This window comes from Mirounga angustirostris, unplaced genomic scaffold, assembly GCF_029215605.1.
Source record: "Mirounga angustirostris isolate CCGP_5_RB_7025 unplaced genomic scaffold, mMirAng1.0.hap1 SCAF_16, whole genome shotgun sequence".
Classification (NCBI taxonomy): Eukaryota; Metazoa; Chordata; class Mammalia; order Carnivora; family Phocidae; genus Mirounga; species Mirounga angustirostris.
Genome location: NW_026991724.1, coordinates 41,445,206 through 41,471,078, shown reverse-complemented (window position 1 = coordinate 41,471,078; position 25,873 = coordinate 41,445,206). Strand labels below are relative to the sequence as shown.

Sequence of the window (25,873 nt, the reverse complement as noted above, 5' to 3'; positions counted from 1 at the left end):
CTCATCCGTAAAATGGGGGTGACATGAATAGTAATAGCTATTTCATAGAGTTGTTATGCAAACTGAATAAGATAATGCCTATAAAGTGCTTAGCAAGAAGAGATACAAAATAAACACTGTTAAAATACTAGCTGCCATTATTATTATTATTATTATTATTATTATTATTATATACAGTAGGAAAGGCCATATGTACCTGTTAATTCAATAATTAAGCCAGTTACTCCTTCTGGAAGATCGAACAAAAAGTAGAGGAACTTCTAGCCTCACAGTGCTAAATTCTTCCTAGTAGCTTGTGAGGTCTTTAAGTCATTTCTGGAGTATAACCCATAGCAGGGCAGTCAAGAGCTCAGGTTCTGAAGACCAGGAGATCTGGGTTCAAATCCCCCTCTCCTACTACTTGCTAGCTTGGTGAACTTGGCCAAGTTACTTGATCTCTCCAAGTCTCAGCCTCCCCAACTGTAAAAGTAGGGTAAGAAACAGAACCTACCTGGTAGGCTGGTGCACACCCAGAGGCCTGAGCACAGTGTCTAGTCATAGCGAAGCTCGGTCAATATCAGCTACAATTTCATTGCACTCTGAAGAACTGAATTACAACTTGGGTCCCCTAATACAAGATTGTCACTGTTTCTTAGAAATACATTACACACGATCCACTACCATGTGTGCACCTGGCATGACTACTGGCTAAGGGGGGTTTCTCAACTTCAGCACTATGGGCAGCTGATACTGGATAATTCTTTGTTATGGGACGGTCCTGTGTACCGTAGGATGTTTAGCAGCATCCCTAGCCTGGAACACCAGATGCCAGGCAGTAAGCATGCCCCGCCCTCCCACATGACAAACAAAAATGTCTTCAGACATTGCCAAATGTCCACTGAGGGGCAAAATCAGCCCCAGTTGAGAACCACTGGGTTAGGGTGAGAGCGCAGGGCCTGCCAATGCGAGGTGCTATTCTTGTTCGGTTCTCAAGGTGCTCTTAATCAGGAAGGGGGGATAAGATCTGCAGACAGCTAAGAGGAAACTGTGGCGGCAGATAATGAGGGCCAACCAGCATGGCCTGCGGGGGCCCATAGGGCTCCTGAGGAGGAGGCGCCACCTCTAATCACATCAGGAGAAAACTCCAGGGAGGAGGTGACATCTTAGCCAGGCCCTCTTATAATTACTGCTACTAATAACAAGTAATCCCTTCTTTTCACACATATTATCTCATTCATTGTACCTGATAAGGACGCTCTGATTCAGTAACTGCCCCAAAGTCCACGGCTAATAAGCACAAAGCTGCAATCAGATCTTAATTCTACTTCCAAGCCAGGGATATCACCCATGCTATCCTTCACCATGGAAGCAGCCCTGTACTAGACCCTGGGTGTGGAAAACTAACCACAACTCTGTCCCTGTCTCCAGGGCCCTCAGAGCCTAGGGGAGGAGACCTGAATATATAGGCACTCTTCTGATGATGTACAAGGACCACATCACAGTGTCCCTCAGCATGAGCAGAATCTGACAGCTACTGACAGACACACAATTCCCAACAGAAGTATTAACTCCATCAGTAAACAGGAAATCTAAAAAGATAATGTCAGATATTTTGAAAAAGTAGTCTAGTCTGACCAGAAGGCAGGGAAGGAGCAGAAGATGGAACTGGAAGGGCAGACAGGGCAGAAGGCCTTGAACACAGTGCTTCAGGGTCTGTGGTATGGTCCTGGGGGTGATGGGAGCCACAGACAGTGTTAAGTGGGAAAGTCATAACGTCAAAGAGGAAAATCGTCCTAAAATTAATCTGAGTACAGGATGAACCAGAGATGAGGAGAATTCCAGAGCCAACTAAAAGTATCTAATGAGAGTTGGTAAGTGCTGGTGCCCCCTTCCTTGCAGGCCAGAGAGCCTATGTGCCTATGGGTCTGTGTGTGACAAGCACTTCGGCCCCTGTCTCTTAACCAGTAAACCTTTCTGTCAGGGCCAGCAACTTTAAGTGGTAGAGTTCCTCCTCTACCAATGTTTGTCTAACCTGTCACTAAAACTTCAAAGCAGAAGGAAAGTGATTATTGGTCTAGTATGTTATACTGTAAAATGTACTCAGAGTATATTTACACTTCAAAGTGCATAGGAAACAATGACTCAATCTTCAAAAACTTCCAGTGCTGAGAAGTTAAAGAATGATCTTAGACTGGGGGCAAAAAGGGTCTACAAATCCAAAGCCCCTTCCTTCCATTTCAAAAGCATGGTTAGGCCATTAGGCTTCATTTCAGATTCTGTGCATGATCGAAGAGGAAGAATTAGAAAAATGTAGATCAAATAGTTGATGGTACAATATGTCACCCACAAGGAAATGAGTATAAGACAAGAAATACAGAAATGTATAAATAGCTGCCCCACCTGGCTGTAATAACCTCCACCCATGCATGTTTAACCCCTGCCCTCTTCCTGCATAGTGAAATCTAACCAGTTTTCAAGGGATCCCATCCTGCTCTCCCAGATTTCTCTGCTAGCTTGTGTAGGCTATTTCCCGTCTATATCATAGAAGGTAGCACTTGCAAACCTTGTACTTTTGTTTTCAACTAGATTTGAAACTCCTCCAATACAGGATCTTTGTCAACAAATTCTTTGAGATCATGAGGTGATGCGTTTGCCAGTAAGGCTAATGTGATCTTAGCTTGTATTAAAGAACTACAGTCTAGGGCACCTGGGTGCCTCAGTCGGTTAAGTGTCTGCCTTCGGCTCAGGTCATGATCCCAGGTTCCTGGGATGGAGCCCCGCGTCAGGCTCCCTGCTTAGTGGGGAGTCTGCTTCTCCCTCTGCCTGCCGCTCCCCCAGCTTGTGCTCTCTCTCATTCACTCTCTCTCTCAAATGAATAAATAAAACCTTTTAAAAAAATAAAGAACTACAGTCTAGAATGAAGAACATACCAATGGTAGCCCTGCTCTACCCACACTCTGGTCCCATACTTGGAGAAAGGCTCCGACAAATTGGGGTTTCAAGGACTTTAAACTGAATATATTAGAGGATGTTGCGTGTAGTACAGAGATGTCTTAGAGGAAATGCAAGAGCTGTCTTCAAACACAAAGAAGCTTTCAGGAGACTAGTGTCCCTCTGTCTTTTGTAAGTAGAGGGTAGAAATAGGGCCAGTGTCCAGCAAAAGTTTCTAATGATTAGAACTGCTGGTAGGGAACAAAAGGGTCGTCAGTGGAAAGTACAGAAGTACAACTAACCTGGCAATATGTGGTCAGGGTGGGAAATAAAATCCCACCAACAGAAGGCCTGCAAGTAACTCCTAGCTACCATGCTTCCTTGGTCCTCCCCACAGGGCTAGAACTGCCACCAGTCCTTACTGGGCACTCAATACATTGCTGAACAAATCGAGTCGTTAAGGGATCAGACCAGAAACATGGGAGAGAACCTTACTTCACCTTGCCCTCACCCCCACATTTCAGCAGCAAGTCCAGTCTGCTCTGCCTTCAACCTACACCTCTACCCAGACCATTACTTATCCCCGCCAGTGCTAACACCCCAGTCCAAGCCATCCTCATCTCCAGACTTCTTTTTGCTAATCTCCCTCCTTCAGTCTTGCCCACCACCCCCCAACCCGCCTATTCTCAAAATCCAGCGCGAAATAATCTTAAAATATACATCTCTCCCTTGTGTAAAACCCCGCAATGGCTCTTCTACACTTAGTATAAAATCCAAACACCCTTAACATACCACGTAGATGCAGCCCCTGCCTCCCCCTCTGACATCATCTCTACCAGTCTCCCCCTGGTGCCGTCGGCTCCACCCACACCAGTCCTGCCGGTCCCTCAATTTGTCAAACTGGCTCTGACTTGAGAAAATTTTGCACTTGCTGCTCCCTCTAACTGAAATGCTCTCCTACCCAGATCTTCATATGGTTGGTTCCTCCCTCTGTTTCAAGTCTGAGCTCAAACGTCCTCTCCTAGGGAAGACAATGCCTGACGACCCCCCGTTCTCACACGAGCCTGTTTCGTCATCTTTGTTTCCCACCCCTCAGGATCTCACATCCATCCCTCCAGAACGTGAGCACTCCGAAAGCACACCGCACGTTTCTCTCGTCTCTGTTCCCGACACCAGTAGCGAGAGAGCCTTGCCCCGGGGCCACCCGAGGCCCGGCACAGGGTTGAGTGTTTTTGCCCCGAATCCTGGTCCTCTTTCTCACAGAACCAAGCGACCAATCTGGCCCGCACCTTCTTCCAGCGGCTCCAGGCCTGTCCCATAGCTGACCAGGTCCTCATCACTGTCACTGTCCAGCGCCGCCATCCTGCCCCTTCCGGGCCCCGCCCCCTCGCTACGGAAGCCTCGAAGGGCCAAAAGCCTTCAGCCCTTTCTCCTCCGCGAACCTAAGTGAAGTTGTGAGCGCAGGTGCAGGAATGTGCAGGCGGGCTTGCCTCTCGTCTGTGCCTGGGAGTTCTCGAACCCGTCCTGTGAGAGCCGGACCCGGCAGGAGTTGCCTCGGAGGCTCTGGCAGCCATGACAACCCCTCCTAGCTCCGCGTGGAGCCGGTCAGGAGGACGCGCCTGGGAGAAGCTGGAAGCCACCCAGAAGTCCCGCCGCGTGGCTGGTGCTCCGTGTTGTCTGCCCGCCCCCACCCATTGGCCCCCGAGCCCCTCTCCCTGCCAGCAACCTCCCGTCCACCTTCACTCCCACCCCGCCACCTGCTGGGAAAGTACCTGTGCTTCCGGATACGCACAGATACGCGCTTTATATATATATCACTCTTAGGTTTGTATAGGTGGAGTCCCCTTCTAAACCTCTGGAAGGATTCCGAGACACTGGAACTCCGATGTCCATGGCTAAGGCAACTCGGGAGAAAGAGAGAGGAAGGAAGGAAGGGAGGGAGGGAGGGAGGGAGGGAGGGAGGGAGGAAGGAAGGAAGGAAGGAAGGAAGGAAGGAAGGAAGGAAGGAAAAGGAAAAGGAAAAAGAAAACGGAAGAATACTAAAAAGAGAAAGAAGACGAGAAAAGGGAAACAAAAAGCCAACAGACCTGTAAAAGGCTGCTGTGAGGTGGGGTGGGGACGCTCAGGACGTCCCTACTGAACCTAAAGAAAGAACCATCTCTCAAATGGGATGCTGTTATCCCACCCCCAAACACCTTTTTACAGAAGGGAAAGATGAAGCTCAGCTAGTAAGGTGTGAGGTTGAGATGAAAAGCAGATGAAGCCCAGGTTTTCAAAATGAGGGTCAGAAGTTGGCATGAGTCAGAATCACCAGGATGTTGTTAAAATTCCCTTTATCCATCCCCCAGGGCTTCGAAATCAGAATCTCTGGGAGTGGGGCTGTTGCTTGAGCACTCACAGTAAGCACCCTCTGATCTCAAGGCCTTTGCGTTCACTGTTCCCTTGGGTTGGAATGTCCTTCTCCCAGATGCCACATGACTCATTCCCTCACCTTCTTCAGTTATCTGCTCAAAGGTTACTTTCTCAGTGAAGTGTTCTCTGACCCTATTTTTAAAACAACCCCTATTTTCTCTGTGCTCAGTGGGGAGTCTGCTTCTCCCTCTCTCTCAGCCCCTCCCCCACCCCTAGTGCAGGAGAATGTGCTCCCTCTCTCTCTCTCTCTCTCAAATAAATAAGATCTTTTAAAAATTAAAAAAAAAAAACATTATGCTACACTCTCTATTCCCCTTATCCCACTTTACATTTTTCCACACTTATCACCTTTAATACTCCATATAATTTGATATACTTATTATGTCCTGCATCGAAACTGGGTAAGCTCCACAAGGACATTGATTAGGACCAGTTTTTGTTATTTTCTCTGGTGTAGCCTCAGAACTTAGAAGAGTGCTTGGCACATAGTAAGCACTGAATAAATAATTAAAAAAAAAAAAAAAAGAATGGATAGCTAGTTAAATAAATCATGGTACATGACTTTAAAAACAAAAGATGTTTTAAAACAAGTTTTAAAAATAGCCGCAGAATTGTTTGACACCTCCCATTGAGAACAGAGTCTATGTCCCTGCCCCTTGAATCTAGGCTCCATAAGTGCTTGACCAAAAGATTACAGCGAAAGTGGTAACATTACATCTCCCATACCCAAGCTTTAAGAAACTTGCAGATTCAATTTGGGATGCTAGCCCTGGGAACCCAACCTCCCTGCTGTGAGGAAGCCCAGGCCACAGGGAGAGGCTTTGTGTAGGTCTGTGACCAAGCCCAGGCCCCAGTTAACGGTCAGCATCCATGGCCAGATGTTTGAGTGAGGGAGATTCAAAATGACTCCAGTTCCAGCAACCATCTGCCTGCAGCTGCATGCAAGACCTCCTGGCTGAATTCAGCCACCTCCTGGAATCCTGAGAGATAACAATAAACTAACTGTTCCTATTTTTAAGCCATTATGATCTGGGGTAATTTGCTGGAACAATTACTATACTATACAATTACATTTCTATATGATGGAATAGTCTAAGGCATTAAAAAAAAATGCTGGTGAGGCATGATCTCCAACACGTGTTGTTAAATGAGCAAAACAAGGGGTGAGACAGAGTACACAGGGTGCTGCCCGTAATACTGAAAGAAAACACAGAAAGCCAAATTTATTGTGGCTATTATATCCACAGTGTGGATACATCCACATATACACTACGATATGCATAGCATATCTCCAGTAAACTCCCCAAAGAAACCAGTAACAGTGGTGGCCACAGATCAAAGTACACCAGGGTAGAAGGGATGCAGGTGTACAACATTGTGCCATTTGAGTTTTTGCTTTTAGCTACACCCTGGGGTTTTTTTCCAAAACATTTTTATGTCAGTGGCTTGGTTTTGATTTTAAATGTCTGTATTAGTGTGTACCAATGTACTAAGGGAAAGGCATCTTTTTGTTTCTTGAAGCCCAGCAGGGCCCCAGGATCATCTGCCCATCAACTGTCATTCTGAGTCTAAATGTAGATATTGACAGTAAAGAAGATCGGTGGCTAATCCATACACCCAGACAAATCGTGAAGGTCCATGATTTTATTTCTAAATTACCTAAACCTATTTTCTTACAGTTTATAGCTTTTAACCAGGCAAAAAAACCCAATAAAGTCATTATTGAGAGTTTTACTGAATTGGATTCCTGACAATCCTTAGCATTTGGTAAGATAGTAATAACTATTTTCTGATTCCTGATCTCTGGGGTTCAGGGGAACAAGGGCCCTTCAAAGTCCCTGTAGCTTCCTCAAAGAGTGGCTCTCAGTTGTCTCCTGGGTATTTTTAGGATGACTGGATGCTCCATCTGTGACCCTGAACCCTTACAACCTCATACTCCTGATTCTTGGCAGCAGGAACCTAAAGGCAACATGTGTTTTATGCAAATTATAGCAGCCTAAACACCACAGACCCTTCCTTTCTTAGACATGCAAAAAGGGACAAATCTCAGAATCTTATCAGAAAACTGCAGATAGGAAGATGTGCTGAATCACCTGGGTATGAAGTAATTTCTTCCTCGTGGTCCATAGAAACCTGCTCTACATGCTTTGGAATCGGCGTCATTCATTTTCCTGCACTGAGTTTTCTTTTCTTTTTTTTTTTTTTTTAAGATTTTATGTATTTACTTGACAGAGAAAGAGAAAGAAAGCACAAGCAGAGGAGCTGAAGGCAGAGGGAGAAGGAGAAGCAGGCTCCCCGGCTGAGGAGGGAGCTCCACTCAGGGCTCTATCCCAGGACCCTGAGATCATGACCTGGGCCAAAGGCAGATGCTTAATCAACTGAGCCACCCAGGGGCCCCTGCATTGAGTTTTCTTATTGAAATATCATATATAGGGGCGCCTGGGTGGCTCAGTTGGTTAAGCATCGGGTCATGGGATGGAGCCCCATGGTGGGCTCCATGCTCAGCAGGGAGTCTGCTTGAGGCTTTTCTTCCATTCGTGCACACTCATGCATGTGCATGTGTGTGTGCTCTCTCTCTCTCAAATAAATAAATCATTAAAAAGAGAAATATCACATATATACAGAAAAGTGCACAAATCATAAGCACATGGTTCTATTCATTTTTACAAAGTAAACACATCCATGTAACAATAGGCAGATCAAGAAATAGAAATTTTCCTGAGTCCCAGAAGCAATAGTCCCAGAATGGACTAACTTTTTGTCTGCTTTATACTGCATATAAAATAGAATCATACTCTATTTTCTGGCTTCTTTTGCTCAATGTTATATTTGTGGGCAAAATATGTTGCTCACAACATACCTGTTGCTTGTAATAGCACTACGTTCATTTTCATTGTGTAAAATTTTTCATTATGTGAGTATGCCACAATTACCCATTCTACCGTTGATGGGCATGTAAGTAGTTTCTAATTAAGGGCTATTTTGAAAAGTGCAGGGTGTCTGGGTGTCTCAGTCGGTTGAGCATCTGCCTTCAGCTCAGGTTGTGATCCTGGGGTCCTGGGATTGAGTCCCGCATCGGAGGAGGGAGCCTGCTTCTCCCTTTGCCTCTCTCCCTATCTCTCATAAATAAATCAAATTAAAAAGAAAAAAGAAAAGTGCAGCTGTGAACATTTTTGAACATGTTTTACAGCGAACACAACACATGCATGCATTTCTATGAGTTATCTACCTAGAGTTGGAATTGCTGGATCGCAAGTTAGGCATATATTTACTTTAGATATATTTAGAAAATGCCAGTTTTCCAAAGTGGTCCTAAGGATTTATACTCCCACAATGTATGAGATTCTGGTTGCTCCACATTATCATGAATATCTGGCATTTTTTGCCATCTGTCGCTCATTTATTTTAATCCTTAATCACTTCTCAGTATGCCAAAGTAGCCTTCCTGTTAAATAATCACAGGAACAGTGTAATGTAGCATTGTGTATGATATAGGACCAGACAGTCTAGCTTACCAGGCTGATGACCTCTGAGCCTCAGCTTCTTCCTCTGTAAAATGGGGATGGTAAAGTACCCATTTCTAGGGTTGTGGGAGGACCAACGGAGATCATGTACACAAAGTGCGTAACACAGTGCCTGGGATAGAGTAAGTATGCAATAAACAACGGCTGTGTGTAAGACCATAGTTTATGGCTGGGGAAACTGAAGCCGCAAGGGGGTTAAAGGATCTGGCCAAGGTGACTCAGTGGCAGAGCCTGCCAAGCCTGATGTGGCCTCTGTAGTTGGTATATTTCCAAGGGACCATATGGCTTCAGTTTCTAAGAATTTTTAAATAAAAATTGCAAAATCTGGTCTATAGTTTACAATGAATTTTAGTCATGTAAGGATTACTTGTAATTTCTTCTTTAAATTTGGCAAATTTCATAGGATTCTCCAAGAGGAGATATATATCAGAGAAGCTAATGCTCCTTTGTCAACAAGCAGGTATTAGGTGGTGGGATTTGTGTTTTACTTGGAGGAACTGGGTCCCTGGACAGTCAACCACTGGCTTGACAAAAACAGTTGTTTGCAGTTCAGATTTTAACGTTTTGTCTACCTCAGAAATTACCCCCCCAGCTTTTTTTGTTAGGAGCGCAGGGACTCTTTGGCAGTTCTTGTCATGCATACCACCAGTAGGGGTGACAAATAGAAGGCTAGATGTTACTCTCCTGCTGGGTCAGCAACAGCAGTTCTCATTCCCTGATCATAGTGGGATCAGAGATATGGAGTTCAAGCCATGGGCCCCCCTGCAATGAGCCATGAGAATGCTAGAGATGTCTGATGTGCACAGCCCCAAGGAGTGACTCTCAGATGGCTCATGTGGCCTGCTGGGACTCACAGGAAAGTGCTCCTTTTCCTCTGAGGATGCCAGGAGACAGCGTGAGGGTGGGCTGGTGTGTTTTTAACATTATGCCTCTTTCTCTTGTTCTTCCTTTTTAATCAAAAAAGCAGCTCAGGAAGGCAATGGTATCAGGCTATATTAAATAACAGATTTTGGTTTTCACTTTTTTTTTTTTTAAGAGAGTGCACACCTGTGAGGGGAGAGGGAAGGGAGAGAGGGAGAAAGAGAATCCCAAAGAGGTTCCACCTCAGCGAGTAATCCCACCCAGGGCTCATTCCTGGTGATCTAGAGATCATGACCTGAGTGGGCAGATCAGGACCTGAGCAGAAACCAAGAGTCCAGCGCTTAACTGAGTGAGCCACCCACGAGGCCCTGGATTCACTTTTTTTTTTTTTAAGATTTTATTTATTTATTTATTTGAAAGAGAAAGAGCAAGCAAGCAGGGGGAGAAGCAGGGGGAGAGGGAGAAGCAGACTTCCCGCTGAGCACGGAGGCCCATGTGGGGCTCCATCCCAGGACCCTGAGATCATGACCTGAACAGAAATCAGATGCTTAACCGACTGAGCCACCCAGGCGTCCCGACATGGTTGTCTTTTCAAATAAAGTTTGTTTAAATAATGTGAGGGGTGCCTGGGTGGCTCAGTCGTTAAGCGTCTGCCTTCAGCTCAGGTCGTGATCCCAGGACCCTGGGATCGAGCCCCACGTCGGGCTCCCTGCTCCGCGGGGAAGCCTGCTTCTCCCTCTCCTACTCCCCCTGCTTGTGTTCCCTCTCTTGTTATGTCTCTCTCTGTCAAATAATTAAATAAAATCTTAAAAAAAAAATAATGTGAGTAATTTTAAGGAAGACTATTAAGTCAGTAATAGTGCAAGTGGCACATATATGTGACAAATTCTAAAGGCAAATGGAGCTTCAAGGTGGTAGGAGATGACAAAAATCTAAGGTGATAGGGAATGACTGAAGTCATTGAACCAAAACCTTTTTTTTTTTTTTAGAGATTTTATTTATTTATTTGACAGAGAGAGACACAGTGAGAGAGGGAACACAAGCAGGGGGAGTGGGAGAGGGAGAAACAGGCCTCCCGCCGAGCAGGGAGCCCGATGCGGGACTCGATCCCAGGACCCTGGGATCATGACCTGAGCCGAAGGCAGTCGCTCAACCGACTGAGCCACCCAGGCGCCCTGAACCAAAACCTTTTGATCTTAGCCACTAAAAGGGACTATGCCCTTGCTCACTTCACTCTCTGAGACTCGGTCTTCTCCTGGGTCAAATGGAGATTATTTAATCCTTTTATTTGCCAGAGGGTCATGAGAATGAAACACAATCTCTATGAACTTTCAATGGCTAGAGCAGAGATTCTGTTATTAACTTTATTATCGGTAGTAGTAATAGTACAGATAGAAGAGAGTGACCTGCCACCCTAGGATCCCTGAAACAGGAGAGACTGTTTTTAAACTCCCAGCACCCGCCTGGTGTGTTTCCAGGGCAATGGATTTATTACAGGATGACCGACATATGCTATTAGTTTAATAGTCAATTTCTGACCTTAAGAGAGACAGGGAGTTTTTGCATCAGAGTTTCCCAAACACCTGTCCTGGACCTGAGCTGGTTAGGACTCTTCAGGTTCTTAGAATTAAAAGTCCTTTCTGGACAGGCCTTTTCTTGTGCTGCATTTCAGAGTCTGCAGGCAGTGATGAGGAGGGTTTTTTTGTTTTAGAGGTTCTTTTGGTTTTTTTGTTTGTGTGGTTGGTTTCTTTTGTTTTGTTTTTGTTTTTGTTTTACATTTACTCGATCATTTGTCCTTGGTTGTTGCCACTATTTATTTTAAAACTCTTGAACAACCCCTGATGCACACACTTCGTCCCCCTTCCTCTCCGCCGCCCCCACCCCCCCGTTTTTTTGAAGAGCAGGAAATGGTTGGCTTGTTTTGAAAGCAGATTGTGTTCCATTCTACCTGCTGCATCTACCGCGACGGCCAAACCCAGTACCAACTGCGCAAAAGTGTCCCTCGGTTGGGGGAGGGGGTTAGGGACTGCAAGACCTCAGCGCAGAGGGGCGTGGCCCCGCGGGCGGATGGGGGGTGCTTCCGGCTCCGGCCTCAGGTTCTGGGCACTGTGTTCGCCAGGCATCTGGCCCCGGAGTCCACGGGTCAACGGGGGGTGGGTTGGTGAGAGGGTGGTGTGAACCCAGGCGTCCCCCTTTCACTCCTAAGCTAGGCGCGTCTACACCCCAGCCTAAGGGCTATAATATGCACTTTCGTCGCAATACCGTCGGCCAGTTCGAGAGAGCACGATCTGACCCCATTTTGCAGCTGAGAAAACTGAGGTTTGCAGTGGTAGTTAAAGGCACTCGAGGACATCCAGTCTCTGCGGCACAAGACTCTGGGGATCCCCCAGCGCGGTCCGCGACCCCCAGTGAATCTGCCTACTCTCTGCAGCGAGGGTGGGGGAATAATGGGGTTGACCGCCCCGCCAAAAGGTCTGAGTCACCCAGCTAAGGCCCGCAGGGGCTCAACGAACTCTTCCTCCCCGTCCCCGACTCGGTCCCGGGTCCCCCCGAGGCGGAAGCTGTTCCTGACCGCTCGGCTCAGGGTCCAGCACTCCCGCCGCGCCTTCTACGTGGCGTCGGGTTTGGTCACTGTCCTCGCGGTGTCCGTGCTCCTTCAGGGAGGTGCCACGACTTCATCCGGGCGCACCGCGTTTACCCCCGGGGCTCCAGACAAGACGCCGGGTTCCTAGCTCCGGCCTTGCTGCGGCCTCGGAGACCCCCGCCTCTGCGCCGCAGGACTGACACAGTATCGAAGCCTAGATTAAGGCCGCGAGGCTCGGAGAAAGCGAGCGAGGCGCCCAGGGGCCCCAGTTCTCCCCGCGGCGAGTCTCGGACCTGGGGCGCGGCTCCGCCCGGCCAATCCGGAGCCGGGGCGGGGCCAGGGGCGTGGTCTCGGCGGACCCGGCTGGGACTCCAGGGCTCGGGGCCTGCCCCGGGGCGGGGCTGGAGGGGCTGCCGCGCGGGCGGGGCGGGACGGGGGCGGATCCCGGCGCCCTCCCGGGCGGACGCGCTGAAGAGCCTTACTTAGTCCGCCCTTCGCGTCCGCACCGCAAGCATGACCGACGCGCTGCTACCCGCGGCCCCCCAGCCGCTGGAAAAAGAGAGCGACGGCTACTTTCGGAAGGTGGGTGGCCTCGGGTGGGCGGGCTGCCTACGGAGAGCTCCAGACCTCCTGCACCCAGGCTGCGGAGGGGGCTGCGGGAGCGCGCGGCCGGGGTCGACCAGGCCCGGAGGGGGAGGGGGCGCACTGGCCTGGGGCGGGAGGGGCAGAGGCTCCGGGTGAGGGTTCCGGCGGCTTCGAACCCGCAGGCACAGTGCAGGTGGCTTCCGGGGCTGGGGGCGGGGAGGGGTGCCTGGGGCTGCCCCGCGCAGGTGGCGGCAGAGGCTGGGGGCAAGGAGGGGTGCCCGTGGCCGCCCCAGCCGGCGATCCCGCGCGGCTGGGGAAGGGATCAATGCCTAGTTTGGGGGGCTCCCGCAGCCTTGCGGCACTTTGGGACCGGAGCCCACCTTGAACCCGAGCGCTGGTCGGGGCGCGGGTGGAGATAGTGGGATCACTCCAGGTGGCTTGGCGTTCTCCTCTAGCCTCCAGACGCTTCCAGTGTCCGCTTCTTCGATTTTTAGAAGGCAGGGGAGATTTGTCGGTGGGAGGTGACCTCGGGCGTTGCCCCCTTTTCTGCCCCGAGTCGCCTGGGAGGGAGTACGCGCAGCAGACTTGAGGGCGCGCGGCCTCGCCCCTGCTCATTTTATGCCAGAGCGGATTTATCTGTTTGTTGGAGAGACCCGCAAAGAGTGCGGGCTCCGCGGGAGATTGGTACGTCCTTGCCCCCCTCGGCACACCCCGCGCCACCCGCCCTGGGATAACAGTCCGGCAGCCCAGTCCCTCAAAAGCGACCACAGCCCGCAGGGTGGGGGCGCGGAGATGCCCGCAGGTGGCCAGGCCTGCAGTACAAAGATGCTTTCGAACCCAGAGACGCGGTGACACTTTCCACCCTGCCTCCTTGGAGGTTCTAGCGAGTCTAAAAATAGCCTTTGGCGGTTGGCCAGCTTTGACTGGGTAGGTTGAGAGATTGTTGTGTTTTTGTTTTGTTTTTATAACTTATAGGACAGCGGGCGGAGTGCCTAATTATAAATAGGGAAGTGAAACTGTTTCCCACAGGACAATCCTTAATTATTAAAAGCCTAACGATCCAGTCGGCAAATGAACTTGGAATCTTTCCTTCTTCCACCTGACACAGCCTTTGGGCTTTTCCTCTTTGGTGAGGAGCAGTGGCCCCAGGGGATGGGCAGGACAGGAGGGGAACTAGAAACAGGTGAGGTTAGAGTGGGAAAAATTCTTTTTGGTTAAATTGCTTTTAGCATTAAAAAAAAAAAAGTAGTTTTAAAGTATATTTAAGTTCTAAGATGTCATCATGGAATTACAGGATTATAACTTCTAATTATGTGTGGCATTTGGGACAGAGGATCACAGGCCGTGGAATTGCAGAAGGAGGTGGGGCCTGGGAATCCCTAGATCTTGGTCCTAAGGCCCCAGAACCTGACTGCCACCCTGACAAAATTCCTGTGTAGCCTTCAGCAAGTTGCTGTCTCTTCCTGGGACTTCATTTTCTCCCTGAATCGTTTGTTCTCTCAACAGGTGGAAGTCTGGACCCACAGCAGCATTTGGGGCAAATGACAGAGGGAGGGGAACACCTGTGAGGGTTCCATCCCCAAAGTCTTCCAGAACAGGTTTTCCAGGGGAGGATGAGCACAGGAAAGAGAGGGGACGGCCCGGTTGGCAGGGAAGCTGGGAAAGGATGCAAGGTTGGGTGTTTTTAGATGCAGTTTCTCTGGTGGTCAGTAGGAGAATCATGGGTGCAAAATAAGATGAAACACTGGTTTACAATTAGAAACATCTCTTTTGAAAAGGAGATCTTGTAATGATCGTTGTGCTACATCGATCATGTGCCCAAAAAATGTTCTTTGTACCAGAATATTAAAAGGTGTTGATGTTGAACCCCTTCTCAATTTGTGATGAGCCAGTTTGACCTAAAACAAATGCTCCCTGAATGAAAGGTAGATGTTAGACAGGTGAAAAGGGGAGGAAGAGCACTACAGGTAGAGGGAACAGCATGGGCGAAGGCATGAATTGGAACCCTCTAGGGTGTGCAGCCCTAAGTGGGAACGAGGCTGTTCGGAGCCATGCATCCCGCTAAGGAACCAGGGAACCTCAGGGATCCATTCGAGTGTTTCAAGAAGGACCAGATGTGAAAGATTCATGTCCCAGAAAGCTGAGTGATCTGTGAGTGGGGGCTGGGGGAGAGGCCAGGGAGGATGGGGGTTTAGCTCCCTGAAATTTCCATCGTCTCTGCCCTGCCTGCTCTGATACCATCAAGGACTTTCCAGTCAGTTATAAAGTGCTGTGTGAACACAGCCTCACCACCCATCCTAACCACCAGCCTGCACCCCGAACTCAAACCGGGGGTCCAGCATCGAGACAGGGATCCTAGTGAGGAGGTCAGAATGATGAGCAACAGCAGTGTCAGCGGGGATGGGAAGAGCTAACAGACGGGATGTGTGGGGAAGGTGCCGATGACAGGAATCCAAACTGTCTGCCTTGGGTGTCTGGGTGGATGGGCAGGCACCAGGCGGGGGAACCTGGAGCCTGGTGTAGGGCAGGTGGATTTGAGGCCCCCATGACATATCCAAGTGGTGGTCTCACAGGGGAGTCCACTCTACAGACCTGACAGGCATGAGAGCACCCTGGCTGGAGATGCGGCTTTGGGGGTGCCCCAGTTGGGAGGCATTTGGGGTGCTGTGAGGGGGCCCAAGACAGAAGGGAATAATACATCCACTTAAGGGACAAGCAGAGGGATGGGAAGCAAGCCCGAAGGGCTGAGGTGTCAAGGAAGCTGAGAGAAGAGTCTTTTTCGTGGAGAGGTGGGGTTGACAAGTCAGAGGAGCGCTGGAAAATACTGGATTTAGTTCTTCAGGGGGTTGTTAGCTAACGAGTGGGTAGAGTCGGGGCAAAAGCCAGTGTGGTGGGGTGCAGAGGGGAGAAGGGCAGAGAAGGTGATAGTCGGGAGATTAGAGGAGAGAGAAGGCAGGTTCATTTCAGAGTGAGGAAGTCTGGAGCCTTTTTAAAGCTGGTTTTTTTTTTTTTCCTTTCAAGGGTAAAAATTTTATTTTTGAGGAACTTCATACTGCACATTTTTAAAGAGTCACATAAGAAAGCAAAAATGTTATCCTCCCCTCATCCTAGAAATAAATAAGGGCATAAAATTTCTTTTTAAATCACGACACTTGGAAGTTTAGCACCAGCATCCAAAATGAACAAAAAAGGAAAAAAAAAGCATTTACTATATATTTCAGATTTCTTTGGTTGGGGTTCTCCCCATGTGGTATTAATATTTCTTCTTTCAATTCATATTACCAAAACAGTAAAAACCAGGAAAAAAATATAAACCTAGTGGTTGCTGAAACTGGGGAGGTTGCTCTCTTGTCTTTTGTGCAGGCATTCCCGGGATCTCAGCTTGCTAGAAAAATTGGCTGACTTTTTCCTTTTGCAGTTGTCTGTTTCATAAAGAATAATAGTAAACATTCTAATGTCCACATCTTGGTTATGAGTCTTCCACATTATTGCTTGGATGTTTCTTTGGTGTTGGTTAAGGTCATGGTCTGCTTTACGTAAAGCTGTTTTTTAAAGAAGTTTGGGGTGGAGGGCAAGGTTGAAGATTCAGGGGAGAAAAGGAAGGAAAGAAGGAAGGAAGGAAAGTAGGAAGGAAGGAAAGAAAAAAAGAAAGAAGGAAGGAAAGGAAGGAAGAAGAAAGAAAAAGAAAGAAAGAAAAAGAAAAGTTGGAGACAGCTGCTGCACATCCGGGGTGGATGAGCCAACCAGGGGCAGTACGCGAGAACCCCTGAGACTGGAGATGCCTCCAGGATGAGCTCCTCCATCCCATCTTTGGGCTTGGGAAATTTTGCACACACTCAGAGGATCAAATTAATTGCTACTGAAATCAGGCTTCTCTTTCATCCGAATGTTCTTTATTCTGTCTTTTCTCTCCTTCCTTTTTTTCTCAAAAATGCCATTCTGCTCCATTCATTCAAAAAGCATTTATTGAGTGACAGCTCTGAGCCTGACCCCTGTCAGATGCTGGGGCAGACTCGGCTCTCGCTCAGTCTGGCTTCTGGCTTCTGTGGCTGTTTGCGATGGGCCTCATGTCCTGGGGTGCGGGCAGTGCTGGGAGTCAGCGCTTTGTCCAGATAGATAGCTCAGGCCATGCTTGAATAGGAATCTGCTTCTTTGCTTTAGAACAGAGAGCAAAAAGCGTGTTTGGGAAGGGCTTGTGGGCGGGGGGGGGGGGGGGTCCATAGTCCATATTCAGAGCTTCAACTCTGTTTTGTGTGACTTGCATACAAAATGCAAACAAATTGCCCAAAAGTTCACTCTGCCGGCAGGGCCTAGACCCCAAATGTACAAGGCAATCATCGGCAGAGAGAGAGGTCCCCAGTAAATCAGGGTCTTCTTTGGGGTCATGTAGCTCTTGGCTGTACAGAGCCCAAGGACACGGACACAGCTTGGCCCCAGGCCACCAGTATAGACTCTGGCCTCCTGGGGCTGGCAGCTGGGGGGGGTGGGGTCTCTGAATTAAAAACAAACAAAACCCACAGAAAACTTTCTGGTCTATTGCAACGTGTTCCTCTCTTCTCTGGCTTCTCGCCGGTTTTTCCTTTTTTCCCTTTACATCAATATGTTTACATAGAGTCACACGCTCTATAACCATACATTACTTTCTTAAAAGAAAGGCCAGTGGAAGGGGAGCTGCTTTTTCCCAAACAGATTTTCATGCTCGTCCTGATGGAAGTGGGTGGGAGAATGGAAGAAGGCGTGTTCTAGTTAATGCAGAGGAATGTAAGTTTCTGGGGCACCGTATCCTTGGAGCAGATCCTGTCTCCGGAGATCTCTGGGTGCTGTCGTCCTAAAACCCACAGGAAATCCTGTCCGTGGCTGAGAGAAAACGAGCTGGAGAAAAACTTGAGAAAGCCTTTCCCCGGGGCTGTTGAAAGGGGCCCTCGATGAAAGGTCTTAGCAGAGTGTGGAAAGATTCAATCAGGACAAAGTGCAGTATTGTCTGTCCTTATCTCTGCCTCTTCATCCTTTGGGAATAAAAATGACCCGAAATGAATTTAGCTCCATTGTTTTTACCCCAGAGCTGGAGGAGAAGTTGTTTCATGTCCACAGAAACCTCCAGGCTGGACAGGGCCCCAAGGTTCACCGTGTGTCCTGGTTTATGGTCCCTGTTTTCTCTGGGCTTCCTCAAGGCTCCAGCAGAGAAGGAAGAATTCTTTTTTTTTTTTTTTTTTTAACCTAGAAACTCCTCCTAGTTTCCGCTCTGCACCATTCATCTTAGTGAAGTGTAATTCTGTGTTAGGCACGTGAGCACATCATCTAATTATGAGCACACTTGTGTGGGGGGATGCTTCCTTTTGGGCTAGGTCCACAGAGCACAGTGTGGGTCCTGGGGGCTCCATCAGCTCCACCTTTATTGGGTAGTGATAACGTCCCTCCAGGTGTCTGGACCCATCCCCTTGGAGCCTTGAATCCTTTCCCAGATGGGGAGGGAGGGAAGAGGGGTGTGAAAGTTGGTGATGCTGCCCCCTCCCTACCCGGTACACCGCCATGGTCTAAGCCAGGTCCTAAAGGCCAGGCTGGCTCCAGGTTGATCATGGCCTTGGTGAGCATCTGCCTGGTTGCACGGTTACACACTAGGAGTCCAGAGGCTGTGTATGACAAACACCTCTTCACACTGAGGGATCCTGGCCAGGAGGGGTCGCCTGGCAGAAACAGAATTTCCAGGGTGACTCAGAGTAGAGTCAGCGTGATGGACTAGCTGTGACACCGTAAATGTCCCTTGCTTCCTGGGGCTATTTGGATGGATCCCAAGACACCACCTGTTGATACGAGGCATTGGCCTTAGCCTCGTCACCACTTCCTTCTCTGGGTCAGGTGCCAGAGTCTCGTGACAGAAAGGCTACATTGGAGGTAGCCACAGGGGCAGCCCAGCCACAGGATAGGGTGGCAAAGTGGGCAGCAAGGGGCGCCGGCCAGGAGCGAGATCTGCCTGCAGCACCAGGGACGGGGGGAGAGATGCGAGTCTTTCTGGCCTTTCCAGTCAAATCCACACTTCACTATGGCTGTATGCCCTTAGCAAGTCCCAGGTTTTGATTGGGTTATAAGAAGAGGAAAGGGCAGGTGATCGAGAACTTCAGAAGTAGTTTCTTTTTCTCCAGAATTATTTGTATTATAAAAGTAACATGAATTATTATAATTCCAGAAAAAAGTAATTACAGGGGCACCTGGCTGGCTCAGTCGGAGGAACGAATGACTCTTATCTTGGAGTCATGCATTCGAGCCCCACGTTGGGTGTAGCAATTACTTAAAATAAACTTTAAAAAAAGGTAATTACAGAAGTGTGCAAATTCGCACACATATACCAGCCCTTACCCCGCACAGACGCGCTCCGTAGACAAGAACCGTTAACTGTGGCTGAGTGAATCCTACCAGTTGAAATAAGCAGGTCATTAGTTGGGACTGGAAATATATTTGTTTCATGGAAAATTTCGGTGTTTGTAAAGGCTTTGTTATTCATTCAACACGTTGAAAAACAACTGTGAGTGGTACGCAGGAGGTGATGGTAAAGATTCGTAGAAGTGACTGAAGGCAGCCTTTAGTTAAAGATTATGGCGAAGTGTTGATTTCATATTGTGTCACCCCTTGCCCCCCCCCCCACCCTGTGCGAATGGTTGGGGATGCGGAAGAAGAGCAGGTGCTCTTTGATGTGCAGCCCCCAAGCCCGGCAAAGATCCTGGAAGGGCAGGAGGGCTCTTGAAAAATGCCGGACTTACGCTTTTTATGGATACGGAAAAGCTAGATTCTGTTCATCATCCAGCCTGCCCCGAATCTCAAGCATGGTGAAAAGTTAAATTAGATGTGTGTGTGTATTGCAGGGTATTACCTGCTATTTCAGTGCTTTCTGGGTGACAGCATCTGGCTAACTCACAGTTCTGTTTTCCAGAGTTGGGTGGTTGAGTGGGGGATTGCATAACTAGGAAGGAGTGACAGAAGCAGAGAAAATATCTTTGTGCTACAGGAGCAGCAAAAAGCACCCTCTTTCCCACGTGCTGTGCGAGGGGGGCTCTAGCTAGGAGACCCTGCCCCCAGTCTCACGCCGGAACGGGAGACCCCGGGTGCACACTGTGCCTTCAGTTTGCTACAGAAACATCTCCGTGCATAAGCTTTCTCTTTGGCTATGTGGAAGAAGAGCCCGTGCTGGTTTTCTGGGGCGAGGGGAGCCAGGCGCCAGGCACTGACCTGAGTGTGGGGTGTGGGGGGGTGGTTGGGGAGGGGCGTGGAGAGGGAAAGACTGTTCCATTCCCTCTGCATCTGCCATCTGGGTGGCCTGGCCTTTCTACCTTCCTCAGGTCTGTCTCTGCAAGGTGTAGGCTGAGTAGCTTTTCCTTCCTGGCAAATTAAGTGCCTCCAGTTTGCGCCTGGGTATTGCTTTTAAATACTTGTTTCCCAGCTGAGCGATGGGACTAGGCACAAAGGGCACGCCAGAAGATGTTGACAAAGGGAGTTTTCACTCGAGGTGAACTTATTCTAATTAGGACTCATGAAAGAATTAATTGCAGATGCCAGAAAAATCCAATCCAAAATGACACATAAACACACTGTGGCGCATCCCTACAATGGAATTCTAGCAATGAAAAGGAGCAGGCTGCTGATGAGTGCAACCATATGGGTGAATCTCAAAGCATAATATTGAGCACAGTAAGCCAGACACAGAAGAGTCTATACTATATGATTCCATTTATCTGAAGTTCTAGGACAAGCAGAAGTCTGTGGTGATAGAAACCAGAGTGTTGGTTGCCTGGGGGGGGATGAAAATGTTCTTTTTGATAGGAGTAGTGGTTACAGAGGTTTATACATTTTTTTTTTAAAGATTTTATTTATTTATTTGAGAGAGAGAGAGTGAGCACGAGAGGGGGGAAGCGGGAGAGGGAGAAGCAGACTCCCCGCTGAGCAGGGAGCCCGATGTGGGACTCGATCCCGGGACTCCAGGATCATGACCTGAGCTGAAGGCAGTCGCCCAACCAACTGAGCCACTCAGGCGCCCACAGAGGTTTATACATTTGTCCAAACTCATTGAACTGTATATTTAGAATCTATCTGTTTTACTATGTGTAATTTATACCTCAATTTAAAAAGCTTCTGCCCGAAAGGGAATGCATTGGTTCCTGTAACTGAGCAGTCCGGAGGAATCGTTTCAGGTCTGGCTTGATCTAGGGCTCAAATGCTGCTACGAACAATTTCTCAGCTGTGTTCCCCCTGGATTGGTTTTCATTTCTGGGGAGACACTCCCCAACGATGGTAAAGGCCAGTGGGGAAAAATGAAGATGTCTTCCTGATGGGTTCTGATTATCCTATGTCACGTGCTCACTCTGAGTCAATCTCAGGGGCCAGGGGCCTTCAATTTCCTACCGAGCAGGCATGAAGTCAGTGTTTTTCCTCTTGAAAAGGAAATGGGGGAGCATTGAATTACCACCCTTGACTGTCAAGGGCTGTGAGGTCCAGGTCACTGTGTCCAAAGGATGCTCAGTGATGCTGGGCAGCCCTCAGCCAGGAAGCACAGGAGGGGTGTCTGGGGGTCGCAGCCAAGCTGTCTCGGCATTCCTCACCGCCCCCCCGCCCCGCCCCGTATTCCTGCTGCTGGCTGCTTCACGGCTCACCTTAGAGTGACAGCAAGCAGGGACGTGGGCTTCAGTCCTGCCCCCGCCCTCCCCGCCCGGAGGATCTTGAGTAGCTCACTTGACCAGCAAGCCTCAGAACTGTGGGATCTCGGCTGCTGTCCCAGCATCTACACCGGCAGTCTGACTCATGGGACATGCCATATGGTAAAGTTGAGGCGTCACTGGGATCTCGGCTATGTCCCAGGGTCCACACCAGTGGTCTGACTCATGGGACACACCATGTGATGAAGTTGAGGCTTCACTTAGTGTACTTGCTTTTCTGGGTGTTGGCTGTGGGACCATCCTTCCAGCATTTTAACCCTGTTGCAGTTGCCCACACCTTAGTCTGGGAAGGGAACCAACAGACTCTGTGTGGTGGAAAGACTCACTTCACTGTAGGACCCTGACCCTTGAGGCCAGGATAGTTCAGCAACGCACCCCCGCCCCGCCCCCCCCCCCCCCCCGCACCGTTCCTGGCACCGTTCCTGCAGGTGTGACAGGTACTGCTTGGGGCCCTGGCACAACCCCTCCAGTTTGCAGTCACTCAACATCCTGTTATGAACCCACCAAGAAGGAAGGCATGAGTGAGGACTGTGGGTCCCCAGCAGCAGAGAACCACTGGCCGGGGCCAGTGGACAGCTAGCAGCCTCTGGAGATGCCAGGGGGTCTTTATAGCAGTCTTGCCCAGATTTGCCTCATGGGGCTCCCAGAAGCTTCCATGTAGTCCTGTGGGTTCCTAGTGTTTCCAGCTGGCCCAGCATTCCTACCTGTCAGTAAGAAATAATGTCGTTTTGGTTCTAATTACTCAATCATATCTAATCCTAAGCATTCCTCTGTCTTATCTAGAAACTTGACTCCGCATCTGTGGGCCAGCCAGAAGTTGGGTAAAGTATAGGAGCAGGAAAAAGTTCTTACCCATGAGCTGGAATGGCTGCTTATCTTAGCTCTGGGAATGTACATAAAGGAATTTGTTATTAAAGCCTTTCTGTAAAATGGAACACAGCTTGGGTTGAAGCATGTGATTTGGAGTCAGATCAGACCATCCCTTCGTAGTAATTTTGGAAAGCGTAAAGGAAAAGGAGGGCCATTATTTTAGAACTTTAATATTCATTTAGCTTCACATTAAAAGACATGTCAGTCTTCTTTTTTTTTTTTAACAATGTAGTGATTGATTGATTGATTGATTGATTTAAAGATTTTATTTATTTATTTGACAGAGAGAGACATAGCAAGAGAGGAAACACAAGCAGGGGGAGTGGGAGAGGGAGAACCAGGCTTCCCACTGAGCAGGGAGCCCGATGCGGGACTCGATCCCAGGACCCTGGGATCATGACCTGAGCCGAAGGCAGACGCTTAACGACTGAGCCACCCAGGCACCCCGACATGTCAGTCTTCTATCTGCAAAAAGATAGTTTCCTGATTTTTATTTTAAATCAGAGATCATTGAATGGCTTGAAAGATGTTGTTAGCTGTAAGACCATTCCAACTCAGATTATAATATATGTGTAATTGGAACTTGGGGGTGCTGCCTGGGGGCACGTGGGTGGTGACCTGCTGGCAAGTAAGGATGAGAAAACTTTGTAGAAGGAGGAACTTAACTCGTTTCTGACCCACTGGTCCAAAGGCCACTGATACGGGGAATCCCTGAGAAGATTAGGGCTCTGAATAACTTCTCCCCCCTTGGGGTGGAGGCCACGGGCATGCCTTGGGCAGAGGTGGGGCTGAGCTGAATGGCAGGGTTGCAGTTGCAGAGAAAGGGCATCTCTAAACGGAGTGCTGCCCACCAGCCACCCCCCGGGGTGTAACCGCAGCCCCCCTCAGTGGGCAGAACCTAAAGATAAGCTTCACAAAGGAATGGAGTCCTCACTCAGATCCCAGGGCTTCTTACCTGACAGGGTGGGAAGCACACCAGTAGGTTAAAATGAAACTTTCATTTTGTTCTTAAACTTTTCAGAATGAAACATTGCAGTCTAAATACTCTAGGAAATAACGAACAGACAACACAAGACAATTCACTGAAAAAGAAATTCACGTGATCAATAATATATGGAAAAAAAAGTTTACCAATAATAAATGCAAATTGGAAGAACAGGATCCCTGTTTTTGCATATCAACTTGGCAAAGATTAAAAATAATACTTTTCAGGTAGCACCTGGGTGGCGCAGTTGGGTAAGTGCTGACTCTTGGTTTCAGCTCAGGTCACGAGATCAAGCCCTGCGTGGAGCTCCGTGCTCAGCACAGAGTCTGCTTGGGTTTCTCTCTCCCTCTGCCCCTCGCCCCCGCTCTCTCCCTAAGATAAATAAAAAGAATACTTTTCAATTCAAAAATAAAGACAACACGGTTTAAAATGGGCCAGTATCTGAATCGATATTTCTCCAAGGAAGAGACATAAAGGGCCAATAAGCACGTGAAAAGATGTTAAACATCATTGACCGTCAGGGAAATGCAAATCCAAACCATAATGAGATCTCACACACACTAGATTGTCTATTAAAAAAATAATAATAATAACTAGTATTGTCAAGGATATGGATAAATTGGAACCCTCATAAACTGTTGGTGGGAATGTAAAATCATATAGCCACTTTGGAAAGTAGTTTGACAGTTCGGCAGTTGGTTAGACCCAGGATTAACCATATGGCACAACAATAGTTCCACTCCTCGAAATATACCCAAGAGAAAGGAAAACATAAAAACATCCACATAGGGCGCCTGGGTGGCTCAGTTGGTTAAGCGACTGCCTTCGGCTCAGGTCATGATCCTGGAGTCCCTGGATCGAGTCCCGCATCAGGCTCCCTGCTTGGCAGGGAGTCTGCTTCTCCCTCTGACCCTCCCCCCTCTCATGTGCTTGCTCTCTCTCATTCTCTCTCTCTCAAATAAATAAATAAAATCTTTAAAAAAAAAAAATCCACATAAAAATGTGTACACAGATAAGCAGCCTTATTCATAATAGCCAAAAAGTGAAAACACCCCCAAATGTCCATCAGCTGATGAATGGATAAGTTAATGTCCTACATTCTTTTTTTTTTTTTTTAAGTTTTTTTTTAAGATTTTATTCATCCATTTGACAGCATGAGCGAGCACAAGCAGGGGGAGCAGCAGAGGGTGAGGGAGAAGCAGGCTCCCCGCCGAGCAGGGAGCCCGATATGGGACTCCATCCCAGGGTCCTGGGATCATGACCTGAGCCAAAGGCAGACACTTAACCAGCTGAGCCACCCAGGTACCCCAATGTGGTATGTACTTATAATGGGGTATTAGTCCGGGACAAAAAGGAGTATGGTATTGATACCTGCTCCAAGATGGATAAACCTTGAAAAATCATGCTAAGTGAAGGAGGCCCATCCCAAAAGACCATATTTTGTATAATTCCAATTGCATGAAATATCCAGAATAAGCAAATCTATACAGACAGAAAGTAGATCTGTGGTTGCCTAAGGCTAAGGGGAGAGGACAAGGATTAGGGAGTGCCTTTCTCTCTTGGAGGGTAATTAGGCTGGTGAACTGGAGGTCTTGAAGTTTCTAGGGCTATACCTTTGCCCTGGATATAGACCTTAAAGAAAAAAGTAGAGGTTTATAAAGATTCATGCTTACAAATATGCATCAAGTAATTATATATAATAGCAGATACTTGGAAGCAATCTAAATGTCCAACTATAAGGAAATGGTAAATCTTTTTATTTTTTATTTTTTATTTTTTTTTAAAGATTTTATTTATTTATTTGACAGAGAGAGACACAGCGAGAGAGGAAACACAAGCAGGGGGAGTGGGAGAGGGAGAAGCAGGCTTCCCGCTGAGCAGGGAGCCCGATGCGGGGCTCGATCCCAGGACCCTGGGATCGTGACCTGAGCCGAAGGCAGACGCTTAACGACTGAGCCACCTAGGCGCCCCAAATCTTTTTTTTTTTTAAAGGCCATATTATTCAGTCATTAAAATCATGGTTTTGAAAAACATTTCATAATAAAGGAAAGTTTAATGCTAGAGTATTCCGTGAGAAATTTTGATAGACGGTACGTGCCACTGTGCAGGAAAGAGTTAACAGAGCAGGCTTGAGGTTGCTCTTCGGAAGGTCTGCTTGCGAAGGTTGGCCCCTCCCTGGCACCTGGGAACCTGGCTCTTGGAGTGTTCCCTTCTTCCCCTAACTGATAAGGTTGGCTCACCCCCCCAGACCAATGGCACAGACCATGTGATTTATGAAGAACACCTGCTTTCTTTCTGGGAGTCTAGAATCTGGTTACGTGCTAGTCAGACGGTGCCTTTGTGATCAGTCCCCGATAAAACCCCTGGGTGTTGATTTTCTAATGGGCCGACCTGGGCGGTGACATCATATACACGTTGCTGCGTTTTTGTTGCTGGGGGA

The 25,873-nt window shown here is 48.3% G+C and overlaps 2 protein-coding genes across 4 annotated transcripts in view; one reads left to right on the top strand and one right to left on the bottom strand.

Moving 5' to 3' along the window:
- The window catches only part of GPATCH1 (G-patch domain containing 1), a 45,848-nt gene extending 41,028 nt beyond the window's left edge, over positions 1–4,820 (bottom strand). Inside the window, exon 1 of one of the 2 annotated variants that reach the window (XM_054511346.2) lies at positions 4,683–4,820. Coding sequence is in view for 1 of the 2 variants with exons in the window: in XM_045891218.3 (XP_045747174.1) it covers positions 4,200–4,272 (73 nt within the window). In the remaining variant the exon portion in view is untranslated. Of the gene's footprint in view, positions 1–4,199; positions 4,353–4,682 lie in introns of those variants that run through there. The other variant, XM_045891218.3, reaches the window with a different exon arrangement.
- Positions 4,821–12,726: 7,906 nt separating this feature from the next.
- Positions 12,727–25,873, top strand: part of RHPN2 (rhophilin Rho GTPase binding protein 2) — a 59,819-nt gene continuing 46,672 nt past the window's right edge. For both annotated transcript variants that reach the window (XM_064581932.1, XM_064581933.1), the window contains exon 1: positions 12,727–12,873. In XM_064581932.1, the coding sequence (XP_064438002.1) occupies positions 12,805–12,873 (69 nt within the window). In that variant the 5' untranslated portion in view covers positions 12,727–12,804. The remainder of the gene's footprint in view (positions 12,874–25,873) is intronic.